This window comes from Trichechus manatus, unplaced genomic scaffold (assembly GCF_000243295.1).
Source record: "Trichechus manatus latirostris isolate Lorelei unplaced genomic scaffold, TriManLat1.0 scaffold00105, whole genome shotgun sequence".
NCBI classification, from domain to species: Eukaryota; Metazoa; Chordata; class Mammalia; order Sirenia; family Trichechidae; genus Trichechus; species Trichechus manatus.
The window spans coordinates 5,650,656-5,667,968 of NW_004444041.1; the positions used below are offsets into that span (position 1 = coordinate 5,650,656).

The 17,313-nt window shown below is 41.0% G+C and overlaps 1 protein-coding gene across 2 annotated transcripts in view; it reads right to left on the bottom strand.

Moving 5' to 3' along the window:
* The window catches only part of ANXA3 (annexin A3), an 88,848-nt gene extending 74,827 nt beyond the window's left edge, over positions 1-14,021 (bottom strand). For both annotated transcript variants that reach the window (XM_004383116.2, XM_023737610.1), the window contains exons 1-2: positions 13,894-14,021; positions 6,699-6,751 (exon numbers count right to left, since the gene is read on the bottom strand). In XM_004383116.2, the coding sequence (XP_004383173.1) occupies positions 6,699-6,713 (15 nt within the window). In that variant the 5' untranslated portion in view covers positions 6,714-6,751; positions 13,894-14,021. The remainder of the gene's footprint in view (positions 1-6,698; positions 6,752-13,893) is intronic.
* Between the last annotated feature and the right edge of the window lie 3,292 nt (positions 14,022-17,313).

Consider the following 17,313-nt stretch of genomic DNA (forward strand, 5'->3'; position numbering starts at 1 on the left):
GCTCAGAAAGAATATAGTTATGGACAATCCATCTGTTTTAGAAGGTTTGGAGAGAACCATGCCAAGTGGAGGGAAATGCAGTTGTTTTGTAATAAAATCAGACACAGGAAGCAGGCAAAAGCTCCTTTATTAAAACAGTTGTTGGGATATTATTTAGCAAGGAATATGTTTTTAGAATATGTTGACGTGATAATGATTACAACTAACATTTATCAAGAGCTCACTATATGCCAGGTGCTGTTAATGCATTTTACATGAGCTAGTTTAACCTTTACAACCACTAGATGATAGAGGTACTACTATTACATCCATTTTACAGACAAGGAAACTGAGGTTGAGAAAGACTAAGTAACTTGATCAAGGTCAGGCTCAAGAGCCTACCTTTGAACCAATTAGAGTACTACAAAAGGCAGAACTGGGAGTGTGGATCGAAAGCTAGAATGTCGTCATTCTACTCCCAGTAGAGTCCAATGCACTACGTACTTGTTTTTCTAAATTGTTTAACTGCCCTTCTGATGAACTTCTTCAAGACCAGGTTGTTGTTATTTGGTGTTGTCTAGTCAATTCCGACCCATAGTGATACCACGTGACGGAGTAGAACTGCCCCATAGGGTTTTCTTGACTATAATCTTTATGGAAGCAAATCACCAGGTCTTGCTCCCACGGAGTTGCTGGGTGGGCTTGAACCACCAACCTTTTTGTTAGCAGCCAACACCTGACCATTGCTCTACCAAGGATCCTTCAAGACCAGGTTAGTAGGCACCATATTTCTACGGAGTTATATTTTTGTAAAACTTCTTTTTGCTCTTAGTTCCTGAGTGGCTCTACATTCTCCTTTTTCTTCTTGCAAACTGAATTTTGGAGAGGGGAAAGGAGAATGTACAGCCAGTTAGGATGTTAATAACAGTTCATGATGATTACAATGGTTAGGGTTAAATTTAAAAAAGCTGTAATAGCATAATAAAAATATTAATTTGAGAGGTCAATCAAATAGCAAAAGCAGACATTATTCTGTAATAGTAATTTAAGGAGTCCCTGGGTGGTGCAAAAATTAAGCGCTGGACTACTAACCAAAAAGTTGGTGATTGGAAGAAAGGCCTGGCAATCTACTCCCAAAAGGTCACAGCCATGAAAACCCTAGAGGGTAGTCTACTCTGAAACATTTAGAGTTGCCATGAGTCTGAATCGACTCCATGGCAATTTTTCTTTTTTTTTCTTTTTTAATGTTAGGTTAGGAATTGGCCAAGGAGAAAAGGCTTTAGAATATTTCCATGAGAAAGCCAGCACTGTGGAAGGCACATATGGGAAAAATACAGCTATGGTATCTTAATAAAAACTCTTGTCTCAGGACATTCTAAATCTGTGGGCTGCCTGAGTACTTGCTATAGACCTAAGGGCGACATATGACGAGGGACCATGGGTCCAAAGAATTATTGTTGTTGTTGTTAAACCAGTAAGGTATCAGGCCGTTTCATCAGGGTGAAATAGCAGAACATAAGTCTGCACAGAGATAGTCAAAATTTCCACAAACAAAGGAAATATTAACACAACATAGACTGCTTTCTCTTCTAAAACAATGGGAGGGAGGGGTGAGTAGGGCTGCAACAAATAGAATATAAAAGATCTAAGACCCCAGGCATTTTTCATCTTCAAGGATAATACACTGAAACTGCAAAAAGGTCTTCTCCCTTAATCAAAGCACTCTGGTAAACTGATCATCCGCTGGTACCACTGATAACTGATCTACAATTTTGTAGAAAAGAGGCGACTTGCTTGCTTGTTTGTGTTTGAGTGTGTATATGCTTATGGGTGTAAAAGATAGAGAACAGATAAAACTTTGTGATAAGAATGTTTACAATTGGATGCCACTGAACTGTACACTTAAAAATGGTTAAAGTGGCAAATTTTATGTTTTATATATATATATATATATATATACATATATGTATATATATATACACACTTTACCACAAAAAAAAATTTTTTTAAAGAAAATGTTTGCAATTGGAAATCTGAGTTTCTGGGTGGCACATACGGTTAAGTGCTTGACCACCAGCCTAAACGTTGGTAGTTCAAACTCACCTAGAGGAGCCTTGGGATACAGGCCTTAGTGATCTGCTTCCAAAAGGTCACAGTCTTGAAAACCCTATGGAGCAGTTCCACTTTGCACATATGGAGTCACCACGAGTCAGAATCTACTTGACGGTAACTAACAACAACAATCTTTCCTGGCAGAGATCTCATTCATAAAAGATGATAGTTGTTTAACTTGTGAAAAGGAGGAATAAAGAAAAAGCACTCGACTATTAGTTGAAAGGTTGGTGGTTCAAACCCACCCAGAAGTGCCATGGAAGACAGACCTGATGATCTTCTTCCCAAAGGTCACACCCTTGAAAACCCTACGGAGCAGTTCTACTCAACTAGAGTCAGAATCAACTAGATGGCAACTAACAATGACAATAACAAATGGCCTCTCACTGACCAGGGCCTTTCTTCAGTGGAGACCTGCCCTCCTGGCTCTGCACAGCTCTCTTTTTTGTCTGTTCCCATCCTTTCCTTCCTGCCATCCAATTCAGAATGCTACCATCCCCTGATGCAGAACAGTGCACCCCTAGAGATATCCACACCTTAATCTTTGAAAAGGCGGCAGTGGTGGTTCAATGGTAGAATTTTTGTCTCCCATGCAGGAGACCTGGGTTTCATTCCCAGTCAATGTACCTGATTTGCAGTCACCACCTGTCTGTCAGTGGAGACTCGTGTGTTGCTAAGATGCTGAGCAAGTTTCAGCAGAGCTTCTAGACTAATTCAAACCAAGAAGAAATGCCTGGCTATCTGTTTCTGAAAATCAACCAATGAAAACCTTATGGATCACAATGATCCAATCTGCAAGTGATCATGGAAATGACACAGGACTGGGCAGCACTTTGTCCTGTTATGCACGGGGTTGCCATGAGTTGGGGGCCAACTCAATGGCAAGTAATAGCAACAATCTTTGGAACCTGTGAGTTACATAAGAAAAGAGACTTTAGAGAACAATTAAGGTTTCAGACCTTAAAATAGGAGAGTAGCCTGGATTATCCAGGTGGGCCCAGTCTAATCATCTGAGCCCTTAAAAGCAAGAAACTGTTTCCAGCTGGAGGAAAAAGAGGGTGGCAGCAGAAGTGGAAGCCAGAGAGATTCCAAGCGTGAGAAGGGTTTCTGAGTCATTGCTAATTCTGAGCTGTAGGGGGCCACATGCCAGGACCAGAGCTATAGGCAGCCTCCAGCTGACAGCCAGCAAGGAAGTCCTACAACTACAAGGAACTAAATTTTGCCAACAACTTCAAGGAGCTTAAAGGTGGATTCTTCCCAAAATCTCCAGAACAAAAAGCACCCCTGCTACCACCTTGATTTTAGCCCACTGAGAACTAGTTTCCGACTTCTAACATAGAAGAAGCCCAGGTGGCACAATGCTTAAGTGCTTGGCCGCTACCCAAAAGGTTGGCAGTTCAAACTCACCAGCTGCTCTGAGAAGACAAGACCTAGCAATTTACTCCCATAAAGATGACAGCCTAAGAAAACCTATGAGGCAGTTCTACTTGTCATATAGGGTCGCCATGAGTCAAACTTGATGGCACACAAAAATAACAATCTTTATAAAAGCAGACCACCCGGGCTTCCTTCTGAGAGTCACTGAGAGAGTTTGAACCAACAACCTTTAGGTTAGTTGTTGTTATTGTTACCTGCTGTTGAGTCCATTCCAACTCATGGCAACCCCACGTAGTAGTAAGCTGCAAACCAAGACACCCAGGGACCTCGGTCTCTCCCAGCCCTTCAGAAATGTACAATGATTTGAAGGTGTCAGCTGGAGAGCCTGATCAACTAATTCCATGTTAATTTGCTAATGGACAAGGGCTAGAGGGAGACTGTAATTTTTTTAACCCAGCATTTTGAAGAGATGCTGTCAACTGACTCTCACTCTACGAGATATCCATAAGAGCAGCAGAAATTTCAGATCAGGAATGAGGAGAATAGCCTCCTGGGCAGTGGTAAAGGAGCAATTTGGGGACAAGCAAAGCCTTGCAGAGAATACCAGAAAGATGTTTAACTGTGTTATACTGCCTATGCAAACGCATTCGACTGTGTGGATCATAACAAATTATGGATAACACTGAGAAGAATGGGAATTCCAGAACACTTAATTGTGCTCATGAGGAAACTGTACAAGGACGAAGAGGCAATCATTCGAACAGAACAAGGGGATACTGCATGGTTTAAAATTAGGAAAGGTGTGCGTCGGGGTTGTATCCTTTCACCATACTTATTCAACCTGTATGCTGAGCAAATAATCCAAGAAGCTGAACTATATGAAGAAGAACGGTGCATCAGGATTGAAGGAAGACTCGTTAACAACTTGTGATACGCAGATGACACAACCTTGCTTGCTGAAAGTGAAGAGGAATTGAAGCACTTACTGATGAAGATCAAAGATTACAGGCTTCAGTATGGATTACACGTCAACATAAAGAAAACAAAAATCCTCACAACTGGACCAGTAAGCAACATCATGATAAAAGGAGAAAAGATCGAAGTTGTCAAGGGTTTCATTTTACTTGGATTCACAATCAACGCTCATGGAAGCAGCAGTAAAGAAATCAAACGACATATTGCATTGGACAAATCTGCTGCAAAAGACCTCTTTCACGTGTTAAAAAGCAAAGATGTCACTTTAAGGACTAAGATGCACCTGACCCAAGCCATGGAGTTTTCAATCACCTCATATGCATGTGAAAGCTGGGCAATGAATAAGGGAGACCAAAGAAGAAATGATGCCTCTGAATTTTGGTGTTGGTGAAGAATACTGAATATACCACGGACTGCTAGAAGAACAAACAAATCTGTCACAGAAGAAGTACAGCCAGAATACTCCTTAGAAGCAAGGATGGCAAGATTTTGTCTCATGTACTTTGGACATGTTAACAGGAAGCACCAGTTCCTGGAGAAGGACATCATGCTTGGTAAAGTAGAAGGTCAGTGAAAACAGAGGAAGACGTTCAACAAGATAAACTGACACAATGGGTATAACAATGGGCTCAAACATAGCAATGACTGTGAGGATGATGCAGGATGAGGCAGTATTTTGTTCTGTTGTACACAGGGTTGGTATGAGTCAGAACTGATTCAAGAGCACCTAACAACAACTAATGCAATGCCTTGCAGCAGCAGACCTTCCACTCACATCATCCCAAGACAGGACACATCCCTGTAAGTGCTTTTCTTTAAGCTTTTCTTCTCCCTTACTTATAAAATATAACGTATCTTCATGGTTAAGAAGAAATCAAAGACAGAAAGTAATACATTGCAAAGTAACTGTGCCCTTGCTCATAGCTCCACGTTCCCAGCAAGTTTCCCTATACATATAGTCTTTATGTAAATTTTTTCTTTCTTTTAAATAAACAGGATTGTTCTGTACATACTACTATATAACTTGATTTTTTTTTCATTTATTAGTATATCTGGAACATTTTCTTGCATCAGTACATGTAGAGCTGACCCATTTTTTCCCAGTTTTTTTAATGATCACACACTATTCCATTTTATAACTTACTTATTTCATACCCTAAACATGTCCATTTATGTTGTCTGCATATTTTCATTAATGCAAATGAATGCCCTTATGCCCATATTTTCTCAATATTATACAGGAATACCTATATGATACATATCCCAAAGTGGAATTACTAGGCTAAATAGCATGTGCATTTAAACACTGATAGTGCCAAAATGACACCCAAAAGTGTATCAAATTGAATCTCCCATGAACAAAGTATGAGCATGCCTGTCTTCCTCACATCCACTACAACACTGGTCTTAATGTATTTGTTCACCTTTGCCAATTTCTTAGGTAGAAAATGGTTTCTTGTTCTGTTGTTTACTTTTCTTTAATTCTCAGTGAGGTGTAGCATCTTTTCAAATGTTTATTGGGCATTTATCATTTTCTTCATGTCCAACTCATGTCCTTTGCAAATTTCTCCATCAAGTTCATTTTTCTTATTGATTTATTCGAGTTATTTGTATGTTAAGGGAATAAATCTTTTATCTGATGTGCTGCAAATATTTTCCCCCTGTGGGCTGACTACTGACTCTACTAACAGAGGGGTTTGCTATCATAAGTTATAAATTTATATGAAGTTAAATAAAAATAGATCAATATTTTTCTCTCAAGTTTTTGGTTTTGTGACATGATTGTAAGTGCTTTCCTCAACCAAGATTAGCTTCTAAAATTCACCCACATTTCCTGTCATTTCTTTATTTTATCCCCTTAAAATTTACTTTAATGTAAGGAAAAGGGAGGAGGAATACAGATTTACTTTCTCCCAAATGGCTAGAAGTTTTCCTAACATTACTTATTGAAAAAGCTATCTCTTCCTGTCTGATATGAATGTCATCTTTATCATATAATAAATTCCTAAATATACTAAATTTATTCTCTGTTATTTGATCTCTGTTTGATGTCACTGAAAATTAACTTATGTAGCTTTATAATTACATTTTTATACTTTATTGGTACTTTTAGACATTCTCTAGCTTTTTAGCCTTAATTTTGTCAGCTGAACTTTTTATCAGCTTTCAAAAAACCCTCTTGATATTTTTATTTGCCTGCATTTTGACTTGATTCAGATAAGTTACAGTGTTATAAAGGCTTGATTTTTACTTACCCAGATGGATGCCATGATATCCCACCTTTGACTTGAGTTGAGATCACACTAACCTATTAAAAGAAAGAATTACTAAAAGGAATAAATCTGTGACTCAGAACACAGTAATCTCAGTCCAAACCACTTATCTTTAATCCAAAACAGAAGTCAACATTAAAAAAAAAATTGTCTCAGGAAGCAGATGCTTCTCTCTGTTCACTACATTTATTTACCACCTACCACAGAAAAAGGAGCCCTGGTGGCACAGTGGTTAAGAGCTCAGGCTGCTAACCAAAAAGTTAGCAGTTGGAATCCACCAGCCACTCCTTGGAAACCCTATGGAGTAGTTCTACTCTGTCCTATAGAGTGGCTATGAATCAGAATCAACTCGACGGCAACGGGTTTGGTTTGGTTACCACATACAAAAGGAGTCCCTAGGTGGCACAAAAGGTTAAACGTGTTTGGCTACTAACCAAAAGGTTGGTGGTTCAAAGCAGGGCTTTGAACTGGTTCACTCCAGTTTCAGCCCCTGCTGAGAATCTGCATTTCTACCCCAGATATACTGAATCAGAACCTACATTTTAACAAGATCCCTAAGTGATTCTTATGTATAATAAATTTTGAGAACCAATGCTCTATTAGTGGTTCTCAGAATTGGTCCCTAACCAGCAACATTAGCATCATCTGGGAACTTGTGAGAAGTGTAAATTCTCAGCAGGGGTTTGAGCTGGACCAAACCAGTTCGAAGCCCTAGTTCAAATCCACCCAGAAATGCCTTGGAAGAAAGGCCTGGAGATCTACTTCTGAAAAATCAGCCATTGAAAGCCCTGTGGAGCACAATTGTACTGACACACATGGGATCATCTTGAGTCGTAATCAACTCAAAGGCAACTGGTTGTAATGGTTATATACCACATACAAGGGACTGTGCTAAATTTGTGAGGGTTTATTATGGATTGAATTGTGTCACCCTAAAATATGTGTTGTAAATCCTAACCTCTATTGCCTGTGGTTATAATCCTATTTGACATTGGGTAGTCTTTGTTATGTTAATGAGGCAGGATTAGTGTAGGGTGTATCTTGAGTCCATCTCTTTTAAGATATAAAGGAGATTAAACACGCCAGCAGAGAGGCAGATGGGGTAAGATCAATGCCAAGATACATGGAGATCTCCAAGGAACCAGGATGCAGAAGCTGAAGACACAAGGACCTTCCTCCAGAGCCCACAGAGAGAAAAAGGCTTCCCCTCCAGCCAACACTCTGAATTCAGACTTCTTGCCTCCTAAACTGTGAGAAAACAAATTTCTGTTTGTTAAAGCCTTCCACTTGTGATATTTCTGTTATAACAGCACTAGATAACTGAGACAGGGTTCAAAGACAAAGAAGAAACAAAGTCTCCTCACTTAAGGAGTTTACAAATAAGCTTCCTGGAAAGCCAATTTTCAACTTATTAAAATCCTGTAGAACTACACTGATTACTGACTTATTTTAACCAAGGCAAACTACCACCCTAGGGAACAAAAAAAACCACAGAGGAAATTGCTCCCCAACCATCACCCCCAACCAACGCAAATTTTAACTGGCTTCAATGTGATCCATTTCCTTGTGCTTTGATTGTGAAATCCCATTTACATTTTACAAGGCTCCAAGCCTGGGGCCTGATATAACAGACCTTTGTGCTCTCTTAGGAGGAAGTCTAGTCCTTGCTTAGGGTGCAGAGGTAGAAAGAACAGTTCCTTGATGAAGCCCTGACTGGGAAAGCAGGCACACTTTCCATAAGTACATATTATTCAAACATGCTGGCTTATCTCCAGGGTTGACTTAGAAACACAAGTTGCTCCCACCCATCCTGGGAACAAAATATTTAAAAAATACAACGATAGCCTCGCAGTAGAGTTCAACAGGAAACTACATCATTGGTCCTTGGAAAGAATTAGGCCTAATTTTCTCAGGCTCTCTGTAGCCTAGGGCAGCTGGCTCTCTAGTTCCAGTCTAACACCACATCCGTCTCTTTACACAGTGTATATAAGGTTACTAGTTCTGGTTTTGCCTCTTAACAAGCAAGACACAATTTTTGCAGCCTCAGTTTCCTCATCTGTAAAAAGAGGAGAGAGGAGGGTTGTTTCTTGCATCAAATGAGAAAATATGCATTGTAACATCAGCCGGTATTTTTAGTTTTTACTATGTGCCGGGTAATATGGAACCCCGGTGGTACAGTGCTTAAGCGCTCAGCTACTAACCAAAAGGTTGACAAGAGACAGATGGAGCAGTCAGCTTCCGTAAAGATTTATAGCCCTGGACCCATGTGCATATACACATTTGGCTGTGGATATTTCTACATACATACTTGTATGTGCTGCATGTATATTCATATATATAATAGAGCACGCAGGGGGCACAGTGATGGAAACAGCCTAGACATTTCCAAACACCTAGAGGGACTGAGTTACAGGGCTTGAAGGCTAAAGACTATAGTCTCAGGGGACATCTAGGTCGATTGGCATTAACATAGTTCAGAAAGAAAGTGTTCCACATCCTACTTTGGTGAGCAGCATCTGGGTCTTAAAATCTTGCAAGTGGCCATTGAAGATATAACGATTGGTCTCTTTCTATCCAGAGCAAAGGAGAGTGAAGAAAACCAGACTCAAGGAAACAATCAGTCCAAAGGACTAACAGACTACAGGAACCACAGCCTCCACCAACCGGAGACCAGATCAACTAGATGGTGCCCAACTACCATTACCAACCGCTCTATACAAAATCATAATGGAAGGTCCTGGTTAGAGTAGGAAAAAAATGTAGAACAAAATTCAAATTCATAAAAAAGACTAGATTTACTGGTTTGAGAGACTTTAGAAACCCTCGAGATGATAACCCTTAAACACCCTTCTAACTTGGAATTGAAGCCATTCCCGGAGATCACCTTTCAGCCAAATAACAGACAGGCCTGCAAAGAAACAGTAACACTGTGAATGAAAATTTTAGAATCTGAGGTATTAACATATCTGAATTAGGTGGCTTCAGACCTAAAATTAAAAACTCCATTGTGAATTAAACTGAGAATTTAATTTCTACACTTCTAAAAACACATTCGGCCTTTTTTCAAAGTTTTACTGCTTGAAAAACAAAAGCAATCCCAATGCCTGTTAAGAATGTTTATGCAGCTGGCCCCAGAGAAGGTTCCTTACTGATATGTTAAATGAAGTTAGAACCTATAAATAACTTTATAGCCAAAGATAAGTAGATGTCAAGCTTTATCACCATTCTCACTCTCAAATTAATTTTCACTCATTGGGATTTTTCCACTGCAATCTGCTAGGTCTTTGTAAATTGGTAACTAGGTAGAAACTAAGTTTGTTAGAATAAGGAGACAGATCACTGCTACATAATATAAGACTCTAAAATTTTTGACTATAACATAAGAAAGTAGAGGTTCGGGCTTTAACTTACGTAAATAAACTTGCTGTCATAACTATATTCAGGGAATTTCCCCGGTGGATGCCTCATTCCTCTTTAGCTGAATAAGCAATGCTTACATTGCAAAAGACTTTAGATTTAGAGCTGACTTAATCTTCCCCTTTTCAAGGACTCCAATTAAGTTGACTTAGCCTGCAATACATCACTAATCCTCCACATCAAGAATGTTTATATATTTCACTTTGGAAATATTGCCTTAGTCAAATTGTATTAAGAATGAGAGATTTGTTAGACTAGAAATTGATGTTAAGAAAGTTTGCACAAGGACACAATGTTTCCTTCCTCCCTTGAAATTGCTTTGAACTTGCTTGCATTTATTTACTCTGCCTGTTAAATATCTCATTGTTCTGCCTACAAAGCAGAACACATGTTGCAGTTGGTTTGAATGCCACGTGTTCTCCTGTAGAATGAAAGTATTCCTTCAATAAAATTTTTGTTTTAATATCTATTAGATGACAGGACAATACATGTGAGGAAAGTGCTCCTTAGAACAATCATCTACATGAGACCAAAAGGACAACATATGCCCAAAAGCAAAGATAAAAAGGCAGGAAGGGGCAGGAAAACTGGACGAGTGGAAATGGGGAACTCACGGTGGTAATGGGAAGTATGCTAACACATTTCGGGTACTGTAACCAATGTCACAGAACAATTTGTGTATAAACTATTGAATCAGAAACTAACCTGCTCTGCAAACCTTCACCTAAAGCACAATTTAAAAAAAAAAAAAAAAAAGATTTACAGCCTTGGAAACCCTATGAGGCAGTTCCACTCTGTACTACAGGGTTGCTATGAGATGAAATCGACTTGACGGCAGTGAGTTTGGTTTGGGTTTTGGCCAGATAATATAAAGCACTAGAAGTTCAACTCCATAAGACTAGGGATTTATGTCATGTGTGTTCACTAGGGCATAGTATTCTTGTGTGCCGTCGAGTTGACTCCAACTCATAAAAACCCGTTCCTGTTACCATCGAGCTGATTCTGAATCATAGTGACCCTATAGGACAGAGTAGAACTGCCCCATAGGGTTTCCAAGGCTGTAAATCTTTACAGAGGCAGACTGGTACATCTTTCTCCCACAGAGCAGCAGGTGGATTTAAACCGATGACCTTTTGGTTAGCAGCTGAGTGCTTAACCACTGTGCCACCATAGCAATCCTACATGACAGAGTAGAACTGCCCCATAAGATTTCCTAGGTTGTAATCTTCACAGAAGCAGATCTCAAGGTCTTTTCTCCCATAGAGTGGCTGATGGGTTCGAATCTTGGACCTTTAGGTGAGCAGCCAAGCACTATAACCACTGCGCCACAAGGACTCCTCTGGCACACAGTAATATTGAAAGAATCCTTATTGAATGGAATGATTTAATATAAGGCTCACAATAATCCAGTTAAGTTAGGTTTCATTCATTAATAGCATCTCCATTTTGCAGATGAAGAAGCTAGGGTACCAAGAAGTACAATAATGTTCCATGGTCACTGAGCTAGTGAGTGGACCCCTAATGAATATAGGCAGCCAGACTCCAAAGGTATGAACTTAACCTCAATGCTTCTGCCTTCCCAAGCTCCAGGGCCAGTACCTAGCCAAAGCTGGTACTCAATATGTATAGGTCAAATATACATTGTAATTATTAACAATTATTACTGTGTCTTATACGTGTGTGTGTCTTATACATGCACGTCCAATACTGAAATTGTCAAGGATTTCATTTTAGTTAGATCCATAATCAATGCACACGGAAGCAGCTGTGAAGAAATCAAACGACTAACTGCATTGGGCAAATCTGCTGCAAAAGACCTCTTTAAAGTGTTAAAAAGCATAGATGTCACTTTGAGGACTAAGGTAAGCCTGACCCAAGCCATGGTATTTTCAATTGCCTCACATGTATGTGAAAGCTGGACAGTGAATAAGGAAGACTGAAGAACTGATGCCTTTGAATTATGGTGTTGGTGAACAATATCAAATATACCATGGACTACCGGAAGAATGAACAAATCTGTCTTGGAAGAAGTACCGCCAGAATGCTCCTTAGAAGCGAGAATGGCGAGACTTCATTGCATGTACTTTGGACGTGTTATCAGGTGGGACCAGTCCCTGGAGAAAGACATCTTGCTTGGTAAAGTCAGCGAAAGAGAGGAAGACCCTCAATTAGACGAACTGACACCGTGGCTACAAGGATGGGCTCAAGCATAGCAAGGACTGTGAGGATTGCGCAAGACTGGGCAGTGTTTGGTTCTGTTGTACAAAGGGTTGCTGTGAGTCAGAATGGACTCAATGGCACCTAACATTACTGATCTAACAACTAATTCTTAAGAAGTAAAGAATTAATCAATAGTGGAGGCCAGAAAGGAGTCCGGAGGTGATGCAAATGGTTATATGCTTGACAACCAGATGGTAGGCGGTTTGAACCCACCTTGAGGTGCCTAGGAGGAAAGGACTGATGATCTCCTTATGAAAGGCCACAGCCTTGAAAACCCTATGAAGCACAGTTCTACTCTGCATACATGGAGTTGTCATGCATAGGGTTTTTTTTTGGAGACACATGGGGTTGCCATGAGTTGGAATCGACTAGTTGACAACATGTTTGGTGTTGGGGTTTTCCTGGAGGCCAGATGACTTAACTTTAAAACACCCATTTTCTGAAAGGGGTTAGAACACCTACATAATTTCCTTTTATTTCCTCCTCCAACCCTATTTCTAAACATACTTCTCCACAGCAACACACAGGCCTGGGAATAAGGTTCTAGTTTTCTTTACATCTCTAAATTCTCTTCCTGGTCAGTCTGAAGTTTTCCTCATGAAAGTCAAATATAATCATCTTTGCAGAATAACGTTTTAATGGTTTTTTTGTGTTTTTTGGATGAAGTGGATGAAAACAGCTGTAAAATGTAGTTCTTCCAGAAAGCAGTGTCTGGCTCTCTGAATTGAACACAAATCCTTGGAAAGATTTTAGCTCCTGGCTGTGCAACTTCTTATCAGCAGCCTGAGGGGCCTCCAGCAGGGCCTCCAGCAGAACCTCCCGGCCTGGGCAGAAACCACAGTTTCCTATATATGGTCATTTGCAATCAAATACCCAGATCCCATACCTGCTGAGTTACCAGCTGGGCTAGTGAACTGGACTCTTGAAATCACAGAAAAAGGTGCGTCTTATCAGGCAAAAGCAAAATTCTCGTACTCCCAACACCCAGTACCTAAATCCACCCTCCAACCTTCTATAAAAATTAAGTAAAATAATATAAATTGCCTAACTAAAAGGAAAATCGTGCTCATAGGATGGGGTGGGGTTCCAAGCCCTGAGAATGGAGCTCGGAGCCAGTCCCGCCAGAGACGTCGGGGACTTAAAAGAGCCATTCCGATTCCCTACTCTTTTCCCCAAGAACTTTAGGACTGAGGGCGCCGAGATGGCCAATTGGATCCCATACACTGCTAGTCGTGATGAAAAATAAAGGGCCCAAGGTGCCAGGACAGCTAGGTGCTTGGGTCCCGCCAGTGACCACAGCTAGGTGACCCCATTCCCCTGTGCCTCCATTTCCTCAACTCTGAAACGCAGGACAGGGACTATATGTTCGCTGATGTGCCCCGCATCTGTCCCGCGCAGCTAGGGCGGTACCCGGAGCGGCGCTCGGGGCGCGGCGCCATCCCACCTGTACCCCGGGGACCGAGTTGCGTTCCAAGCTGCGACCCAGCGCGAGGGCGTGGGGCGAGGCTCGTGCTGGCGCCGGGGGTGAGGCTGAACTTACCCAGAAACGCCGCCGCGGGAACCCGAGTGCGGAAGAATCCGGAGCGAAGGTGTGCGCCCGGATGCTGGCGCTGCGCGCTTGCTCCCTGCCTGCGACTGCGACCGCGCCCTTCCCCCTGCCCCTCCTCTGGCTTCCAGGCTCCACCTGACCAGCCGGTGCCCCGGGAGAGCGGAAGCCGCGCCCCTGTGCCGTGGGGCCCCAGCACTGCCCGCACACGCCCCGGCCCTCCCACCATTGTTAACATTGCAGCCCGTTTTCTCAAAGTTTGCAATTCTCCCTCACTTTCTTTAAGTTCCTCAAATTTCCCGTAACGCTTAAACTTTGTTCCAGGTGCTGTAGATTCAGAGATTAGACAGTCCCCATCGCCAAGGAACTCACAACCTGGTACAGATAGCTGACACCTAGCACAGATAACAGTCAGTAACATTTATCTAGCATTTACTTGGTGCCAGGCACGGTACTAAATCCTTTTTGTAAAAAAAATAATATTGTGTTGTAGGTGAAAGTTTACACAGCAAATTAGGTTTCTCTTTAACAATTTTGTGGGAGAAAGATGTGGCAGTCTGCTTCCGTAAAGATTTATAGCCTTGGAAACCCTGTAGGGCAGTTCTACTCTGTCCTATAGGGTTGCTATGAGTCGGAATCAACTCACGGGCAGTTGATTTGGTTTGGGTTTGGCTAACAACTTTTATACAAATTGTTCTATGCCATCGGTTACAGTTTTCACAATGTGTCAACATTCTCATTTCATTCCGTTTCCATCCATGTAACTTCCCTTCCCCTCCTTGCCTTCTCATCTTTGCTTTAGAGTAAATGTTGACTCACATAGTTAACTGTTTACGGGAGCACGTAACTTGGAGCGTTATTGTTTATTTTATAGCCAATTTATTATTTGGCTTTGTCTGAAAGATGACCTGCAGAAATAGCTTCAATTCCAAGTTTAAAGGGTGTCTTAGGGCCATAGTCTCAGGGGTTCCTCTAGTCTATATAGGTCCAGTAGTTCTGGCCTTTTTTAGGAATTTGAGCTTTGTTCTACATTTTTGTATTCGGGACCTTCTATTGTGTCCCTTGTCAGAACAGTTGGTAGGGGTAAGCCGGCACTGTCTGTTTTTCTGGTCTCAGGTTAGAACAGGCTGTAGTTTGGGTGGGCTATTAGTCCCATGGACTAGTTTCTTTTCTGAGCCTTTGATTTCCTCCATTTTCTTTTGAGTAGAGACCAACAGTTATATTTCAGAGGGCCACTCGCCAGCTTTTAAGACCCCAGACGTTACCCACCAAACTAGAATGTAGAACATTATCTTTGGGAACTATGTTATACCAATTGACTAAGTTGTCCCCGAGACTATGGTCCCACGCCTTTTAACCCAGTAAATCAATCCCACATGTTGTTTGGCTGTGTCTAGGAAGCCTTAGGAACTGTGGCCCCGATGTGGTTTGTTACATATGTGGACAGGGACGGACTACCCAATAAGCAAGGTAAGCACGTGCTTCGGCCATCAAGAAAACAGGAGCATCAGTTGTCCAAAGCAAAGACCCGCAGATGCCAAGCAGACAGGGCACAAGAAAAAGGGAGCGCTGCAGTGGAAGGGAATTGATAGGGCACTAAATAAAACTGATACCATTTTATAAATTTTGTATAACAATTATATTTTCCTTGTCATTTTGGACCAATCAGGTGTAACCTCACATTCAGTTCTCTTTCATCGACCACATTAGAACGCACCAGCAGCACTATAATCACGTAATTTATGACATATCTAGTCCTGCCCAAGCGAACAAATACGTGTCTTCAGACTGAGCTCCTTGTGATCACTCTCGCCCCTGTCGAGTATCAGTGATACCGGAATAATGCGGATTGGAGCTGCCTGCCGCAACAGCCAATTCTGAGACGGGTAAGGTAAGCAGCAAGGGTTCTATTATATATCGATATATAGGAGACAGAGGGGAAGAGATTCCTCCAAAAACCGTCTCCCCCACTGGAGATTGGCCGAAAGCTTTATAAGGAGAGGATTATGGGTCTTAGACGTTTTTGTTAGTTCCCCCTTGAGGTGGTCAGTCCCAGATAAGTTAATGTTTTCTTGGGCGTTATCTGGCGACATCCTGGTTTTCTTGTCGCAAGATGAGTGGCTTTGTTTGGTTTTTCATTCCTAGATCATTATCGCTTGTTTTCCACCCTCCAAGGAGGAACATCGGTTAATCTTAAAATTTTTAGAGACTGGAATGGGAGGGAAAAACAACATCATGAGACAATGCAGGGGTTAGCAATGAGGAGTAATAATAGTGAGCCGGACCCATGCCGCCTCTTCCATCAGTAGTGGTCCAATGAACTGTGAACATGCAGCATCAAAGGACGGAAAGTGAGTGCGCAACTTTTTAAGTGTTATTTCAAGACGAAAAACACTCATGGAGATCTGCAAAGGGCTCTCAAACAAACGTTGTATGACAAACAAGTGAAATTATTTCTAACTCCCTTGTAAGTGCTATTTTTGACTATCTCAGACCTGAAGAACAAAATTACATGTCCCAAATCAATTTTTTTACGTACTAATATTCAGATATATTTTTTGTTTTAATGTCCAAATTCAGACGTAAATTTTATTTTATAAATTTTACTTGTTTTATAAATTTTATTTATTTTCAATTATTCAAATTTATTTGCTATGGTAGAACTAAATTTAAAAAGTGACATAAATTTATATCCAGGTAGAATGAAACAGCAACAACTAAGTGGAGCACACAAAAAATGAAATCTCATAGAAAATAAAAAGGATTTGTGAATCCCTAAAGACAATTCCAAGGTTAACTTCCTTTTTAAAATGTAATGAATCAAAAGAGACTTCTTCCATTGAACACTCAAGTTTAATGGGTACAAATCATAGTACTGCTAGTGCTGAAATCGCTAATAGCAATATGAATGTAACAGAATTTCCAAATGCTGCATCCATTCCTTGCTGTAGCAAAAAAATTAATAATGATGTAGAAAGTGAAACTATTTTATAATTGGAAGTTGTCACATCTGCAGACCCCATAAATAACAGAAATACAGATTATACTTTGTGGAATAATATTTTCTTCTAATGATGTAAATTATTGGATCAAAAGAGGGCCAAGTGATTGTCAACATCACAACGGACATGCAGTACAATGGAATGCTTTTGTGCGGACTTTCTCACCGTGGTCTTGTAACTTCCACCAGATGATTGGTTGGGACCATGCTAATAAGGTATATGGAAACTTAAGGGAATTAGTTTTGTCATCCCCCTAGGGTTAAAAAGAGAGCCAATTCCAGAGCAAAGAGAGGATCCCACCACCACCAAGGGAGGAGAGCCAAGAGCAGAGCATGTCCTTTGGACCTGGGATCCTTGTGCTGAGAAGCTTCTGGAACCAAGAGATCGATAGAGACAGAGCACTGTTACACGG